The 17589-nt window shown below is 44.9% G+C and overlaps 1 protein-coding gene across 1 annotated transcript in view; it reads right to left on the reverse strand.

Annotated features, from left to right (window-relative positions):
* Positions 1–17589, reverse strand: part of SYNPO2L (synaptopodin 2 like) — a 61147-nt gene that overhangs the window by 23993 nt on the left and 19565 nt on the right. Inside the window, exons 2-3 of the mRNA XM_083364180.1 lie at positions 13746–13897; positions 1790–2433 (exon numbers count right to left, since the gene is read on the reverse strand). Of these exons, the coding sequence (XP_083220306.1) occupies positions 1790–2433; positions 13746–13897 (796 nt within the window). The remainder of the gene's footprint in view (positions 1–1789; positions 2434–13745; positions 13898–17589) is intronic.

Raw genomic sequence — 17589 nt, forward strand, 5'->3', positions numbered from 1 at the left:
CCATAGGTTCACCACCATGGACTTAGCGTTAGGGTTAGGTCACCATGACCTCAGAGAGCAAGATGGATATCGCCAACCAACTCGGAATACTTGGGTATGCTTAGGAGGGCACTTACTTTTCTAGCCTGCCATATCTATGTTTCCTGGTAAAATACATGGGAAAATCCCATTGGAGGAAAATTCCACTTAGGGTTAGGGTTAGGTCGCCATCAACTCATAGAGCAAAATGGACATAGCCAACAAACTCGGAGTGCTTGGGTATGGTTAGGAGGGCACTTACTTTTCTAGGCTGCTCTATCTATGTTTCCTGGTAAAATACATGGGAAAATCCCATTTTGAGGAAAATTCCACTTAGGGTTAGGGTTAGGTCACCATGAAGTCATAGAGCAAAATGGACATCGCCAACAAACTCAGAGTATTTGGGTATGCTTAGGAGGGCACTTACTTTTCTAGGTTGCCCTATCTGTGTTTCCTAATAAAATACATGGGAAAATCCCATTGGAGGAAAATTCCACTTAGGGTTAGGGTTAGGTCGCCATCAACTCATAGAGGAAAATAGACATCACCAACAAACTCGGAGTTTTGGGGCATGGTTAGGAGGGCACTTACTTTTCTAGGCAGCCCACTTTATAAAACCCTAGTAAGGCCACACCTGGAATACTGCAACCAATTTTGGTCACCATATCACAAAAAAGTTGTTGAGACTTTGGAAAAAGTTCAGAGAAGAGCAACTAAAATTATCAAAGGCCTGGAGACTATAAAACATATGAAGAATGGCTGCAGGACTTGGGTTTGGCTAGTTTAAAGAAAAGAAGAAACGGGCGATATGATAGCAGTATTCCGGTATCTGAGGGGCTGCCACAAAGAAGATGGCATCAAACTATTCTCTAAAGCATTAGAGGGCAGGACAAGAAACAATGGTTGGAAACTGACCAGAGAGAGAAGCAACCTCCAAGGTCCCTTCCAGCTCTATTTTGTTCTATTTAGTGCAATTAAGCAAAAAGAATATAATCCTAGTCATCTGAATCCAGCCTTTGTTCTGATACACTGATACATTTATCACTGCTCCTTGAAACATTGCTTCCAACAAATTCACATTTTTGAAATATCGTTAGAATTATTTTAAAATAACTGCATTTCCCTAAACCTCCTTAATTTTATTCTCTGTCTTCCATCTCTTTTTTATGATTGGAATAGTACACAAATTAAACAGCAGGCTAACAAGGAAGTTCATGACTTGCACATGAAGAGAAAGCACAACATTATAATTAGATGTTCATGATCTAATTAAAATGCTGTATTTGGGTCAAGGGAGACTGAACAGCCGTTTGTTTGTTTGGAATGGTATAGGGCTCCTGCTTGAACAGGGAGTTGAACTAGAAGATTTCCAAGGTACCTTATAATCCTATTATTCTATGTTCTAGAGTCTAGACCAGGGGTAGGCAACCTTGGCTCTTTTATGACTCGTGGACTTCAACTCCCAGAATTCCTGAGCCTGGGAGTTGAAGTCCACGAGTTCCTGGGAGCTGAAGTCCATGAGTCATAAAAGAGCCAAGGTTGCCTACCCCTGGTCTAGACTATGCTAAAAAAGTCAAGGTGGCCACAAAAGTGCAATGAAAGCTCTATGCTGAACCATAGGTAGACATTTCATTTTAGCTAGTGTAGAGTTTCCATTTCCTGAACCATAGGTCCAGGAACCCATGGTTCAGGAAATGGAAACTATACAAGCTAAAATGAAATTTTTTAAAAAAGTATTAATAGGGGAAAAACAGCACTGCAGAAGACCTACTAGCTTGCTTTGCTTTCTCTGCATAGCTGGTAGTCAGATCTTCATCGACTGGGTGCTCCACAGGACCTATCATGGGGATCAAGTGCCGCTCTGCTCGAATTGTCCTGGTTGCATGAGGAAGGAGCATGGCTTCAGGGGCTGCCTCTGTCTCTTCAGATAAGAATGGATGAAGTAAAACTTCACTCTCTGAGACAGGTGCATCAGTGAGGTTTTCTGTGTGAAATACAATCTCCCTCTTAGCCACTCCACCAAGGCCTTCTCCTTCTCCACCTGGTGCCACCACTTCAGGTGTGCTGTCATAGCCACTCTGCTCAGAGACTTCATCCTGTGGCTCACCCACTTTGTTATTTGATCCCCCTGGTGGGGAACGGGGAGTCTTCTTGCGAGCTCTCCGATGCTTTTCTTGGGTGATGTTGTCGGCATCACTGTCTGTCTCAGCGTAGTATGCTTCACTGTCTGGGGGGGAGGTCATGTTCTCCAAGCGCTGATGCTGGGGTTGCTCAGCTTCTGGGGCATTTTGGGGCCCTCCTGTTTCAGAAATGTGTTCCTGGGAGGCTCGGTTTAGTGGAGAAACGAGTGAGGCAGCTTGCTTAGGAGAAAGGGAGCGCAGTAATCTTGCCTCAGACAGATCTCTGATTGTTGCCCTGGAGAGACCAGAAAAGGAAGAGAATTTTAGTCAGTTATGTATGTAGGTTACAAGATCCACTTCTGATCCATTACTTTTTTTGTATCTTTTCATCCTACTGGCCACTGGGATGAAAGTGTAAGGATTCCCTCTTTTGACATTCCACCTTTGATACTTTCCAGAGTTGGTTAGATTGTGTTCTCCAGCTGCCCTCATTTTGAGGTCCTTTTCTATGAATCCCTGGGCCCTCTGCTGTCCATCTTGATTAATTACTTGGATGAGGGAAAGCAATGTGCTAGTAAAAGGTACCCTCCCATACACGTAAGAGTTGTATTCACTACCTGACCTGTGAGATGCAGGCACGCATGCACACACACCACATATGTGAACTGCTCAAAGTGACCTTGTAATAAAACATTCACAACAGGATGAACTGACCCTGAGTAGTGATGGGTGAAGGAACAGTCAGGGATCTGTGGCACAGCAAACCAAAGTGTGTATATACACTATCTCTCAAAGATACATATGGTTAGCATGCTAACCAGGTGGAAGGGATAAACAATAAAAACCACTCAGATGGGTTTGCTGTATCTAAAACATTCCAATGTCTTCCTGTAATTTTCACTGAATCAGAATAAGAATAGAGCTGGAAGGGACCTTGGAAGTCTTCTAGTCCAATGCCCTACTCAAGCAGTAGACCCTGTACCATTTCAGACAAGTGGCTGTCCAGTTCTCTTCTTAAAAAGCTCCAGTGATGGAGCACCCACAACTTCTGAAGACAAGCTGTTCCACTGGTTAATTGTTCTCACTGCTAGTAAATTTCTTCTTAATTCCAGGTTGCTTCTTTCCTGTATGTTGTATCTTCAAAGTGTTTTAGTTGATTTATTAGGTGAGATATTTTAAAGATTTGCAAGATACATAAAGGGGTGGCTATATCTTTAAAAAGGTAAAGGTAAAGGTTCCCCCGCACATGCGTGCTAGTAGTTTCCAACTCTAGGGGCCGGTGCTCATCTCCGTTTCAAAGCCAATGAGCCAGCGCTTGTCCGAGGACGTCTCCGTGGTCATGTGGCCGGCATGACTAGACGCCAAAGGCGCACGGAACGCTGTTACCTTCCCACCGTAGTGGTCCCTATTTTTCTACTTGCATTTTTACGTGCTTTCGAACTGCTAGGTTCGCAGAAGCTGGGACGAGTAACAGGCGCTCACTCTGTTACGTGGCACTCGGGATTCGACCCGCCAAACTGCCGACCTTCTGATTGACAAGCTCAACGTCCTAACCCACTGAGCCACCGCGTTCCTTTATGGCTATATCTTTAGATGAAAGCAAAAAGATTCAGAAATATCTAGACAGGTCTGAGGCACTAAAATGAGAAGAATGGAGTACAGCAGGAATAAATGTAAAGTTCTGCATCCATGTGGAAATGGAAGGCTTAACTATAGAATCAGGGAGACCTGGTTCAGCCCATTTGGATGGGCTGGGTGACCATGTCACCATAAGTTAAAACTGAGCCAGAGCTATAAGTGATGAATGATTAGAACTTGAATGATTGAGTTAAATGTATAGTGTTTTGTTTTGTGTTTTAAAACAGGGCCAACCCATAGAGGTATTTCTTGCTCCAGCTTGAGGATGGTTCACAGACCATTCCAGAGGACATTCTAGCATCTTACTCCATTGCACCTCATTCTCTACCTGCAGCCCAAAGAAGGTGTTGGTGTTTTCCTGCCTCCCAAAGGTCTGTATGCACGATGCAGGACATGTGGATGGACAAAGGGGAGATTATTTGAAATGACATGTTCCATGTTTGCAAACGTGTTGTCCCAAATGATTCTGCTGGTTGCCTGTGAGACTATTCCCACAAGGTGACAACTAATATCTGTCAGAGCCCCTCAAATGTATTTGCCTTCAATCCTCTTATCTTGCTTTTACCTATGTATTTTTGAACTTGCCATGTTCTTGGGGGAGGATGCTTGTATGGGGAATGTTATTTGCTTTGCTCTGCTCTGTACAAGGTGCCCTCCCTCTGGGTGAGAGGACTGTGACCTGAAAACCTCTGTCTTATCTCCAGACAATGGAGTCTGGGACCATTGGGAAACAAAACCGAGACAGACCTTGAGAAAGGCACTAAATCTCCAGGCTCTCGTAACACTCTGGCACCTGTGGATTGGCTGGATTTCAACCAGATGGTTGGACAGTGGGGGGAGAAATTTTGAATTGTCTTTTGATGTACTCTTATGCACACCAAATCTTCAGACCTTGCTTTGCTCTCTTGCCATCACTTTTAAAAAGATTCCTGTTTCAAGAGTTCTGCTTTCTTAGGAGATCTAGTTGAGGCAGGTCCTTACAATATCTCTAACTTGTTGCTTCCACCTACCAATTGTGAGGTCCAAGAATCAACTCATTAATCCATAGATTCATAGGTGCCACATGGAGGAGGTTTTTCTCACGTTGGACTGAATTGGCATTTCAGATGAGGCACTACCAATCAGTGATCTCAGAATGCTGTGTATTAAAGTTATTTGGGTCAGCAATACAGTTGAACTATGTTCTGGGTGCATCCTGTTGAGCTAACAAGATATGAGACAAAATTGTTTCTTGCTGACTTCAGCATGAGAGGAGAACATGGCAAAGCAGCAGTGTGGGTGCGACACACTATTATCTATTCTGTCAGATATACTAAAGATATCTAACAATAAATGAATACAGATATACTTACTTTGATTTCTCCCACCAACCTTTATGCTCTCCCATCTACTTCTTGGAATGTGATATCTTTTTTATGTAAATTTTATTGGTTTTTATAAGGGTGGGGAGGAAAATGAAGGGATAGGGTGTGGGGTTGGGATAGTGGGAAAATTGGGGGAGGGGTTGGGGTTTCCCCGAGTTGAATGTGATATCTTGTATACAACTATAAAAATGTGTCCCTTGACCTGAGAAAAGATGCCCATCCATAGAAAGCAGGTGAGGACTTTCATCTGCAAAGTAAATCTGAAAAAGGCTACAAAGTCAACTAATAGTCAAATATAAATTCAACTGTTTCTCTATGGGTTTGCCACTTAGCAGAGCCTCTATATTTTGTAGATTGCTTCATGAACATTAATGTAATATAAAAACCATAAGCAGTGTGGGAATGTAGGAATAGAAAGGTATGTTACCATTTCCTTGTTCATGTTGCTTTCAAGGGCATAAATGTCCTATTAAAACAAGAATCTCTACGACTTTGACAATTTATTATGCAATGCCTCACCAGGAATTCTTGTGCAATAAAAACATGATAGCTGTACATCTGGTGTTCCAAGCTTCTTTCTTATATTCAATTGCTTTCTCCCTCTGAGAAAAGCCTATTCAATTCCTTTCTATAGACCTAATGAGGCAAGCAGAAAGATGGCTTAAGTAGCAATTGAAGTAGAATTTTGCCAAATTCAACTGAATTCAGTTTGGGATCAATTTCTAAATATATTTTGTGTTGATAATGATGACAAAAATAATTTTTACCACCACAAAATTTTCTCAGTGTCATCCAATGGATCTGAAATATAGAATATATATAGAAACAAATATGGAAGAATTCCTAAGTAGAATTCAGAATAACAGAGTCTAGTCCAACCCCCTGTTCAAGCCAGAGACCAGTGATGAAGCACCCACAACTCCTGAAGGCAAGCTGTTCCATTGGTTGATTGTTCTCACTGTCCAAAAATTTCTCCTTATATCTAGGTTGAATCTCTCCTTGATCAGTTTCCATCCAATGTTCCTTGTCTGGCATTCAGGTGTTTTGGAAAACAGATTGTCTCCCTCCTCTCCGTGACAGCTCCTCAAATATTGGAACACTGCTATTGTGTCACCCCTGGTCCTTCTCTGCTATTCTAGAGGACCCAGATTGTTGGGGGCAATATGCTGCTCTGTAAACCACTTAGAGAGGACTGTAAAGCACTGTGAAGCGGTATATAAGTCTAAGTGCTATTGCTATGCCCAGTTCTTGCAATCATTCTTTATATGTTTTAGCCTCCAGCCCCCTAATCATCTTTGTTGCTCTTCTCTGCACTCTTTCTAGAGGTTCAACATCTTTTTTATAGTGTGGTGACCAAAACTGGATGCAGTATTCTATTTGTGCTCTTACTAAGGCTTTATAGAGTGGTATTAGTACCTCCCATGATCTTGATTCAATCCCTCTGTTAACGCAATTTAGGACTGCATTGGCTTTTTTGACTGTTGCATTACACTGCTAGCTCATATTTAAGGGCAGTAGAGGAGCGCCGGTGTAAAGCCAGCCCATTAAGAATGTCTGCGGTGTGTCAGCTTGTTGGAGAACAGCTTGAGGCCGGCTGGCCAGGTGAGCAGAAGATCGGGGAGAGAGAGAGAGAGACAGAGACAGAGAGATAGACACAGACACAGAGACACACAGAGAGAGAGAGAGAGAGATGGAGGGGGAGAGAGAGAGAGGGAGGGAGAGACAGGGGGAGGGAGAGGGAGGGAGGGAGAGAGGGAGAAAGAGAGGGAAGAGGGAGAGAGAGGGAGGGGGAGGGAGAGAGGGAGGGAGAGAGAGAAAGGGAGGGAGAGAAGGAGAGGGAGAGGGAGAGAGACAGAGAGAGAATATGAATATATGTGATTGTCCTTACTGGACTTTTAGTAAAGAACGTTTAATGAAATATTTTGATTTTTTTTAATTAAGAGATGAGATATGGGGATAATTAGGCTGTATTTAAAGATGGTAGATAAGCTACTAAAATTGTTTTTACCTGTTGGGATGAAGGAGAAAGATTTTTTCCCCTCTTTCTCCTATTCTTTTCTTTTTCCCCTCCCACAATTTTTTTCTTTTCTATTTTTCTATTTGTAGTTTTTATAGTTTGCACCGGCTTTTTATTTCATAAATACAAGGAGGACTCAAATAGACATTGAGTATTTTATTTGAAAGTAACCTTCGACCCAGCATCTATTTTTTTGGCGTTCAAAATGCTTTTGTTGCATGCAGAAATAAAAATTTGTTTTCTTTGTAGCAGTTCATTGATTTCATAAATGCAGCACAGTATAGTTTTTTTATACATAGCATCAGGGCTTTTTTTTTGTCATAGAACGCTCAGAACGGAGTTCCGGCACCTTTTTTTGGATGGAACCTTGTAGAGTAGGCAAGGCGGGTTGTATGACATGTGAGTTCTGGCACCTTTTTCTTTTACAAAAAAAGCACTGCATAGCATAAAGGTAAAAAAATAATATATGCAGTGTTATCTTCATTTTAGATGTCAAAAGGGTTTTGTGGCTCCCAGTGTTTTCTTTTCTGTGGGAAACAGGTCCAAATGGCTCTTTCAGTGTTTAAGGTTGCTGACCCCTGGTCTAACCAAACAAGCCACAGCTGACAGCTGGTCTTTGCTAAACGCCCCCCCCCCCAAAAAAAGCAAAGTTGCAAAAAGAGAAACCAGAGAAGGAGCCAAATGTTTTCTTTCAATCTCCTCTGGAAGAAAAAGGAACGCAGCATCCGCCAGGGATTTTTTGTCCAAATTGGCACCCAAAGCAAAGGGAAAAAACTGCTGTGGAGTTTTGAAAAACTGCCAGGGCCCCTGAACCCCTTCCCAAAACAAAGCACCCCATGCAGCCCACCCTCATCCCACACAGCTGCCATGACGCCCCGCCACTTACTTGTCCAAAATGAAGTACAGGTTGAAGCCCCTGTAGCAGGTGGTGCCCCCCTCCTCTCCTTGCCCCCCTTGCCCCTCACAGAGGACCATCAGGGCATTCAGAAAGGAGGGGAAAAGCCTGTCTGGAGTGTGTGTGGGGTTTCGGGGTGGTGGTTTCAGATTTCCCTACTGCTCTGCTTTCCCTCCAGTCTGTTTTCAGGGCACCTCTGCCTTGCGCTTCCAGCGCAGCGCAGCTGAGCCCGCCACTGTTGGCCAGGCAATTGGCAACTTCCAGTTCCCATTGCTTTACTTTGCCCCAGATTTGAGGAAGGTGGAAGCCTCACCCCACCTCCCATCCCCTTCCCTGCAAAAGAAAGAGCTGGAATCTGGTGCTAATCCTGGTGCTTCTGCTGATCCCTAAAGGAGTGCCAATCAGAAGAAGCGCCAATCAGTTGGAGCCCAGCACTGATCCTGGCACTTCTGCTGAGCCCTGACAGTCCTGCAGTTCCAACTGTCGCTCGCTTAGGCTTGTGCGGTGCTGCTGCTGGTTCAGCTCATTTCCCTCCCCTGCTAGGATGATTGCGTACCACCTGCCATGTGCCAATGTATCACAAGTGGTACCCGTACCACCAGTTGAAAAGCCCTGCACAAGAGGGTATTAAGTTCCCTGTTGCCACAGTGAATGGTGGGCCTTTCCCTACTTTTTCTCTTAGGTGTCAAACTCGCAACATCATGTCACATGTCGCAATGTATCATGACTTTTTTGGCATTGCTGGCAATGGGGTGGGTGCGGTTTTGCTATGATGCATCTGGCCCGCAGGCCAGCAGTTTGACACCCCTATCTTAGAAGTTCATTGATGGAATGATGAAATGAAATTTTCATGAGTGTGAAGCGTCCACATCTTTCTCCTCCCCAAATGGGCCAGCATTCCCTCCAGATGGTTAATGGGGCAATAAAACAGTAATTAGCCAGTGCCTTACCCCCTCCCTCAGAGCAGTTAGAAGATGGCCTGGTGCCTTCACTTGAGGAAAAAAGGGAAGAACCCAGGGAGTGGATGCCATGCAATGAAGTGGATGCAATTCTCACCAGTGGAGAACCTCAGATGGAGAGGCAATGCAGCAAACTGACCCATTCCCCCCCTTTTGCAGCAGTACTGGGTCTGATTAAATTCCAATATTAATCATCTCTATGCGCAGAGACTACTGAAAGCCTCACACATTATGGGGTCATGCAAATCCTGTGAATGTCTTGAACTGGAAGAGTCTTGTTGGGAAAATATGTTAGTACTCTTCAAAGAAGCCAGATGGACATCAGACAGGAGAAGGTCAAAGCAGAACTCTCTCATTCTAGAGAATAGAATAGAATAGAATAGAATAGAATAGAATAGAATAGAATAGAATAGAATAGAATAGAATAGAATAGAATAGAATAGAATAGAATAGAATAGAATAGAATAGAATAGAATAGAAGCTGGAAGGGACCTTGGAGACTTCTAGTCCAGCCCTCTGCTCAAGCAGGAGAACTTATACCATCTGAGACAGGTGATTGTCCAGCCTCTTCTTGAAAATTTCCAGTGATGGAATGCCCACGACTTCTAAAGGCAAGCTGTTCCACTGGTTATTTGTCCTCACTGTTAGGAAGTTTCTCCTTAATTCCAGGTTGCTTCTCTTTGGTCAGTTTCCAACCATTGTTTCGTGAGGCTTGGATTGCAGAAAGGCAGTTCCAAGTGATAGGAAAATGTTCCTGCTTATAAGAGTTCAATTACTCAGAAAGACAATGGGTTTCGCTTTGCTTGGATAAACTTTTCTACTTCAAGAGGGAATTCTGTAGCCGTCTGTCTGGAATTATTTCATTTAGATTCCTACCCTGAACTGGTGCTGTACTCAAAACCTGTGGGCCAAGATGGCCTCCAAATTCTATCATTTTATATTCAGGAAAGCTTCTCTCTTGCTTTTCATAGCTTCCATGCAATATTGCACAAGTAGTCCTTAAGGTAAAGGTTCCCCCGCACATGCGTGCTAGTCGTTTCCGACTCTAGGGGCTGGTGCTCATCTCTGTTCCAAAGCCAAAGCGCCAGCGCTTGTCCGAGGACGTCTCCGTGGTCATGTGGCCGGCATGACTAGACGCCAAAGGCGCACGGAACGCTGTTACCTTCCCACAGTAGTGGTCCCTATTTTTCTACTTGCATTTTTACGGGCTTTCGAACTGCTAGGTTGGCAGAAGTCCTTAACTTACAACAGTTCATTTAGTGACTGTTCAAAGTTATAATGGCACTGAAATATGTGACTTATGACCTTTGCAGCATCCCCATGATCATGTGATCAAAATTTAGATGCTTGGCAATTGGTTCGTATTTATGACCATTGCAGTGGCCCAGGGTCATGTGATCCTCTTTTGCGACCTTCTGACAAGTAAAGTCAATGGGGAAACCAGATGCACTTAACAACTGGGTTACTAACTTATGAACTGCAGTGTTTCACTTAATGGTGGCAAGAAAGGTCATAAAATGGAGCAAAATTCACTTAACAAATGTCTCACTTAACAATAGAAATTTTGGGCTCAATTGTGGAAGTAAGTTCCTCTTTCCAGCATAGCTAATATTGCAACATGCCATACCATGATTTACAGACCTTTGTAATGTTGCCATGGATCTTCCATGGATATGGGGGGGGGGAGAGAAAGAGGCAACAAAGAAAATGTAGCTAGAGCAGAATTTGTTTGAAATAGAATCGCTCTTCTTGGCTTTGCTGCTAGGAACCTCTGATACTCACTTGCTGTACCATTTTTACGTTGGCAGCTGCTGGCTTGAATGTCACCACACCTCTTCTCTGTCCCTATTTGTTTCTTACTTAGTCACTTGGCCACCTGCAAGGCTCCTTTTCCTATGATTGCTAACTTTCTACAAGAGCTTTTAGCATGGACTTTATCAAATATTTTTAAAAGTAATGTTCATGATATTTATTAGATTATGCAATATATCTTCATCTTAAAGATTTTTAACAATTTGCGGAGACAGAACACTGACAGGGACATACTAATTTGTAAGAATAGATAAATCGATAGATCAATAAGATGATAGATAGATAGATAGATAGATAGATAGATAGATAGATAGATAGATAGATAGATAGATAGATATAGATCAGTGGTGGTGAACCTATGGCACGCGTGCCAGAGGTGGCACTCAGAGCCTTCTCTGTGGCCACATGTGCTGTTGCCCCAGCAGAGTTCACCAGAGTAGTGAGCACGTGGCATTTGGAAGCCACGGGGCAGCAAGTGAGCAAACAAGAGGCATTGGCCACCCAGGGATGCCCGAGAGTTGACGAGGGACTGGCCCTTGCCACCCTGGCTCCTGCCTTGCCCAGCCCGGCTGCCCCCAAGGCACGCACACAGGAGGCGGTGAGCGCACGGGGACTGACAACATCCGGCAGCAGGGGCTGCGTAGCCTGCTGTGAATACCAAGCTGGCCCTTCAGCAGCAGTGCTGCAGCAGCACCGGCAGCAACAAAGTCAGGGGAGCATGTAATGCGGACTGCAGGACCTAACCCTACTCCATCCCATCTCTTTTTGGTTGGAGAGCTGGTTGCCACTGGTCACCTCCTCAGCTCCCTTGAGGGTCTTGCCCTTGGGCCGTGGGTGGAGCCCATTCCTCTTGCGCACCTTGGTACCTACCACAGGTTCCAGCCACTCACGCAGGTCCATTAAGCCACCACCCAGAGATGTAGGCCCGCCCAGCACAAAGAAGGTGAAGCAGTTGGCTAGGAAGCCCCATGTAGAGGTGATAGAGCACACCCAGAGCCCGCAGGCAAAAGGCCACCCCAAGCGGGGAAAGCCAGATTCCCATCAACGTCATGGCCACCCAGGCCCAGCAGAGATGGGGGGAGGAACGCAATCCTAGCTGGGACTGGGGGGCCATGGCGCCGATGGGGATCTGGTTTTCCCTATTCAGGGTGGCCTTTGGCTTGCTGGGGATGGGCACGCTCTACCACCTCTACTCGAACTTGCTAGCTGGCCACCTCTTGCCCTTTGTTCCTGCCTATTAGCCCTGACACTGTTTGACGTGGGCCTTTGCCTGCACAGGACAAATAGCCCCCAGCCAATTGGGGGGGCAGCAATGGCACGGGGGGTGACCAAGGGGGTTGTGAGGGGGCAGCATGCATTACGATCCATGGCAGGCTGGGGGAGAGAGCAAGAGGTATAGTGGTGCATGGCTGCTGGAGTTGTGGGGGATGAACAGTGACGATGCAAGGCTGGTGGCACTGTAGGGGGGAATGGAGACAGTACAAGGCTGCTGGCATTGGCAGGGGGAAGGTGACAGCATGCAGCTGCTGGTGTGGGGGAAGGGAGATGGCACGAGGGTGTTGGTGCTATGGGGAGGAAAGGTGATGGCGCGTGGCTGCTGGAATCATGGGAAAGGCAGTGGTGGGATTCAAATTTGTGAACAACCGGTTCTCTGTGTGGATGCCACTTCCAGAAGGCCATTCTGGGCCTGGGCAACAAAAAATTAGCTACTAGTTCTGCCGAAGTGGTGTGAACTGGCTGAATCCCACCACTGGGGAAAGGTGATGGCACGCAGCTGTTGGTATTGGGGGGAAAGGTGACAGTGTGAGGTTGGTGCTGCTGCAGGGGGGAAGGGTGATGATGCTAGGTGGGGGGTCAGCTGAACTGCCCATTCAGCATCAGGCAGGAATTCAGGTGCAGAGGCAACAGCGGGGGGGGGGGGTCAAAATGAGAAGCTCCACTTGATCCTGCCAGCCTGATGGAAATGGGAAGTTTGGCTGCCCCCCCCACACACCATCACCCTTCCCCCCAAATGCCAGCAGCCCTGTGCTGTCACCTTCCTCTCCCCCAATGCCTGGACCCTTGTGCCGTCATCTTCCCCGCCAATGCCAGCAGCCTCGTGCCATCTCCCTTCCCCCCATGCAGTGCCACCAGCCTCATGCTGTCACCGTTCACCCGACTCCAGCAGCCATGTGCCATCACCATTTGTCCTCGCCATACCTGCAGCCTCAAGCCATCTTCCTTCCCCTGCCAATGTCACCTTTCTCCCCCAATGCCTGCAGCCTTCCACCATCTCCCTTCCCCCAACAGCAGCAGACACATGCTATCGCCTTTCCCCCAATGCCTGCAGCCTCACACTATTTCCTTTCGCCCCACAGTGCCACCAGCCTCACATTATTACCATTCACCCCAGCAGCCGTGCACCACCGCACCTCTTTCTCTTTCTCCCCCAGCCTGCCACCGATCGTATTGCATGCTGCCCCCTCATAGCTCCCTTGGTCATCCCCCCAGTACTCCTGATTGTCTGTGTGCTATTTGTCCTGTGTAGCCAAAGGCCTGGGACAAACGGTATCAGGGCTAATGGGCAGGGACAAAGAGCCAGGGGCCCATAGGCTGTGGAGAATGGCCGAGGGAAGGTGATCGGAGGAGGAAAATTGACTGTAAATCAGCTGAGGTGGGTGGCTGGGGCAAAGCGGGTGTGGCCAAAGGTCAGTGCCTAAATGTCCTAGACCTGAATGCTTGAATGCATCGGAGTCTCATAGATCTCATTCTGGTATGAATGTTTCAACAAAATCAGTGGTGGGATTCAAATACCTGAACAATTGGTTCTATTATTACTTTACAAAAAACATTTAATGGTGCTCTTCCAGTTAAAAATACTCAATTTATCCAAATGGTTTGAGTAATCCGTCTTTCACTCAGTCCCACTAGTGCTTCCCTTACCTTTTAACAACAATGCTGAGGGTGCTATTGGAAGAATCGATGATCTGCATGGTGATGGCATGGGAAAGGCCAGCACATGGTTTTCCGTTAATGGATACAAGTTCATCATTTTCCCTTAGGCCCCCACGACACGCTTTACTTCTCTTGCGAATCTAAAAAAAGGAAAGTGAAGTAGGGATCAGCAGTCCACAAGTGCCGCCATCACTTATTCAACTTTTCAACAGGGAATGAGAGAATCTTGGGCAGAGGCCCAGTTAGGCATATCCACAGGGTACGATAAAAATAAAATCAAGATAGTGGTTGTGATGCTGTGGTGCAAGTTCTGCCCATTTTTATGCCTCACATTTAAAATGGGGGGAGTTTCCATCATAGCATCACGGCCACTCTCACGATCATTTTTACCACACTCTGACTCAGCCATTATAATGCACTCCTTTCTCACTTTGACTTTGGGAAACTCAATCTGAGCAAGAAAATGAATGAATGAATGAATGAATGAATGAATGTTGTATAATGTCTAGTCTAGGTATTGCCAGTAACACAATGTCCTAAAACCTGTTGCTGGTGATAAGCTATTTTAACTATCAAAATATTTTAAAACATAACATGCAAAAGTTACCATTAACAAGTACTCAGGTAAAAAAAATCACAAATAGAAGCTGAATAGGCAAAGATGTTACTGGTCATTGCCTTCAGAAAAGCTTCACAGGAGAGATGATGACAGCCAACAGAGAAATATGGACAGAGGTCAGAGGTACCCTGGCATGTGGACATACACAATAGTAAGACAACTCTTGCCCATACGGTTGTCTTATTGAGGGTTTGTCAGTCCTACAGATCAGGTGTCAGCCAGATTTCCAGCTTGCAGTTTGCAGCTTGCTGGCCCTCAGCTGTCATAGAAACAGGTGTGGGGGTGGGGGTTGGCATTTGGGGTGGGGAAGTGAGCTGGTGTGAAGTGTTCCCATGAGAAAAGGAGGGATTTGGGGTGACTTTCAATGTATAATTTTCATGCAGATTTTACTCAGTTCTTGACTGGCTTTTCCTGCTATCAGCTCATTCTTAGTACCTCTTCTCTAAATCCACGGAATTGGGTTTTTTTCTTTCTTGGGATTTGAATGGAGGCAGATCTGACATTAGGCAAGATCTGCTTTATTGGCCAACCCAGAGACCATAGTCTACCATGGGAAGGGCTGAGCACTTGATGTCAACTCCTGGGAGTGACTGGGAAGACTCTGGAGCCCCTGGGAGCAATCCCCCCCCCAGCCATGCCACACCTGAGATGAGGCAGAATGGCTGGAGGAGCTGGAACTTGATGAGGAACTGGTTCAACCCAGATGGTCACTGGGTGTAGGATGTATGGAGGACCCTGAGGAGCATTCTGCAGAGGGTAACATTTACCAGGGGCCATCGAGGATCCTGCAGAGCTGAGGGGTGTGAAGGAGATTGTGGTGAGATCCCAATTCCAACCATGAGCCATGCATTTTATCTGCTGGAAGAGGTAATCAAAAACCGAAGAGCCAGAGAAACTTTAGCTCAGATGTCCTCCCAGCAACCCAGCGGCAAGACCAGCTAGGCAGCAGACCCGGCATCAGGAAATCAACTCCTCAGGAAGGCAAAGATTATTTTTATTGAGATCAGCAATGATAACAGAATCTTGCAAGTCTGATTGAGCTGGACCTCTTCCCCTTTTTTATATTCCTGTGAATTAGGGAGTTGTCTGTTCTGAATATTCCGTTTGTGTGAACTTAAGACATGTTTCTTTAGTAATGGAGTTTATGTTCTAGAGGTTTTGCTGGAAGAGGGAATACTGATTATTTTTTAATAATAATTTAATTTACATTCCTTTGTGAGAAAAAGAGTATTTGCCCATGCAAGGTAGAGTGCCAGATCCCCCTTTTCAGAGGCTTTATTCATTGCTGCCAGTCATATTAATAACAATTAGCCTCAGCCAAAGCACATAGAATCCAAGACTAAACATTTTACCCACATATACGTTTTGTTTTAACCTCTTTAAGAAACAGATAAACATATAGGTCCGTGTGCTTGATACATAGGTAAGATCAGGCACACCATAGGCAAGCCCAGAGGACTACAGTAAGCTAATTTCCCTGTAAAGTCGCGTGCTTCACATAGAGACGGACACAGAGCTGGGGTAAAGATGAGTTTATTCTGAACAGAACGAACTGGGGAAACAGGGAAGCCTGGCGTCTATTTATACCTGCCCAGGTGGATGGCATCCAATCAGTTCAAACCTGGGCTTCCTGCCAGTGCAGGTGACAATGGATGTAGATCCTGGCTTCCCACCAGGCTGACCATGCCTGGGGCTGTCAACAGCTTAACTCATTAGGCTTATCCTGAGTGAGCAGTTATCGCCCGGAGCTGTCCAACCCCTCTGCTGATCTGCACCATCAGCCTCCTGCTGTGCTGTCCCTTTGTGTATGCTGGGAGGCATACACTGCATTCCCAATTCTAGTTTCCAGGTTTATTTAATTTAATTTAATTTATTAATATTTCTATACCGCCCTTCTCCCGGAGGACTCAGGGCGGTGTACAGGGCAAGAATAAAACACAGAAATTTACAAAAATATAGCTATTTTAAAGAATTTAACACAGAGGAATTGTCTAAAATGGCTTTATGGGGAGGTTAAATGGCTTTCAAGGACACAGATTCAAATTCGCCCATCAAAACATGCAAAACACTGATCAGCTATTTTCCAGGTAAGGCATCTGTAGGGTTACCAAATGTCCAGCAAAGGAGGACATGTCCTCCAACCAGCAAGTACAATATTAAAATCAAATATTGTCTAGCTTTTTGAATGTCTTTTTTTTAAATGGACTGTTCTCACAATAGTCGTCATTCAAACTTTCAATAATTGTGATTGTAATTTCTTCCTTTCCTTTGCCCATCTACAGATTCAATTCAAATAGAATTTGAATTCAGAGAGATTTACAGAGATGTGTGTGCCTTGAAAGTTGAATAGCCAACATCAGGGGTTGAACAAGTTGACCAGAGGATATGTTTTATGACATTTCCATCATGTCATTAACTTTTTTATGATTTTTTTTTTGTTAGAAAATGTTTTATACAATTTGGCAAATTTCAGTTCCACTGGAGTTATGGATCCACTGATGAACACGTTCTGTAAGTTGGTCCACCTGAGGTATTCTGGTTCAAAAGATTTTGCACTATGATGCACTGTTTCGCTTAATGAAAGAATATGAGATATGAGAGTCTTAGTAGTTAGATACTCCTGCATAATATTCTTTTGAAGGATGTAATGAATCTCATCAATGTATTGGGCAGTCATCCCTGGTAACAAGGTGGGCCTACATATACTCTTGTTCCTAAGTAAAACAAACCCATAAAGAACCATGATTTCCATGCTGAGGGACACAGTAAGACTCATGAGGTAGTAAAGCCATACAACCAAAGACAGTGAATGCCCACACAGCTGAAAGACATGATCAAAGTCAAATAAATAACCTTTGAGCAATTCTCATTTGATATGTTTTTGCTTTTGCCCTGAAGTGTTTTTTAAATGGCAGGAGGAAAATCGATTCATTTGAGCTGTGGTGTTGGAGGAGGCACCTGCACATTCCTTGGATGCAAAGATGACAAACAAGGAACTTCTGGAAGGTATAAAACCAGACATATTGGTGAAAGGCAAAATCACAAAATTCTACCCTACTATTTCAGCCGTGTTACACAAACAAACTCACTAGAAGAGGAAGTTCTGCTCAGAATGGTCAGAGCTGAAAGGAAACAAGGTCACCAAAATGACAGACAACATCAAAGCCAACACCAGCCAGAGAATAAAAACTGAAAGAAGCTGTACAGGATTGA

Source organism: Vipera ursinii (assembly GCF_947247035.1).
Source record: "Vipera ursinii genome assembly, chromosome: 5".
NCBI classification, from domain to species: Eukaryota; Metazoa; Chordata; class Lepidosauria; order Squamata; family Viperidae; genus Vipera; species Vipera ursinii.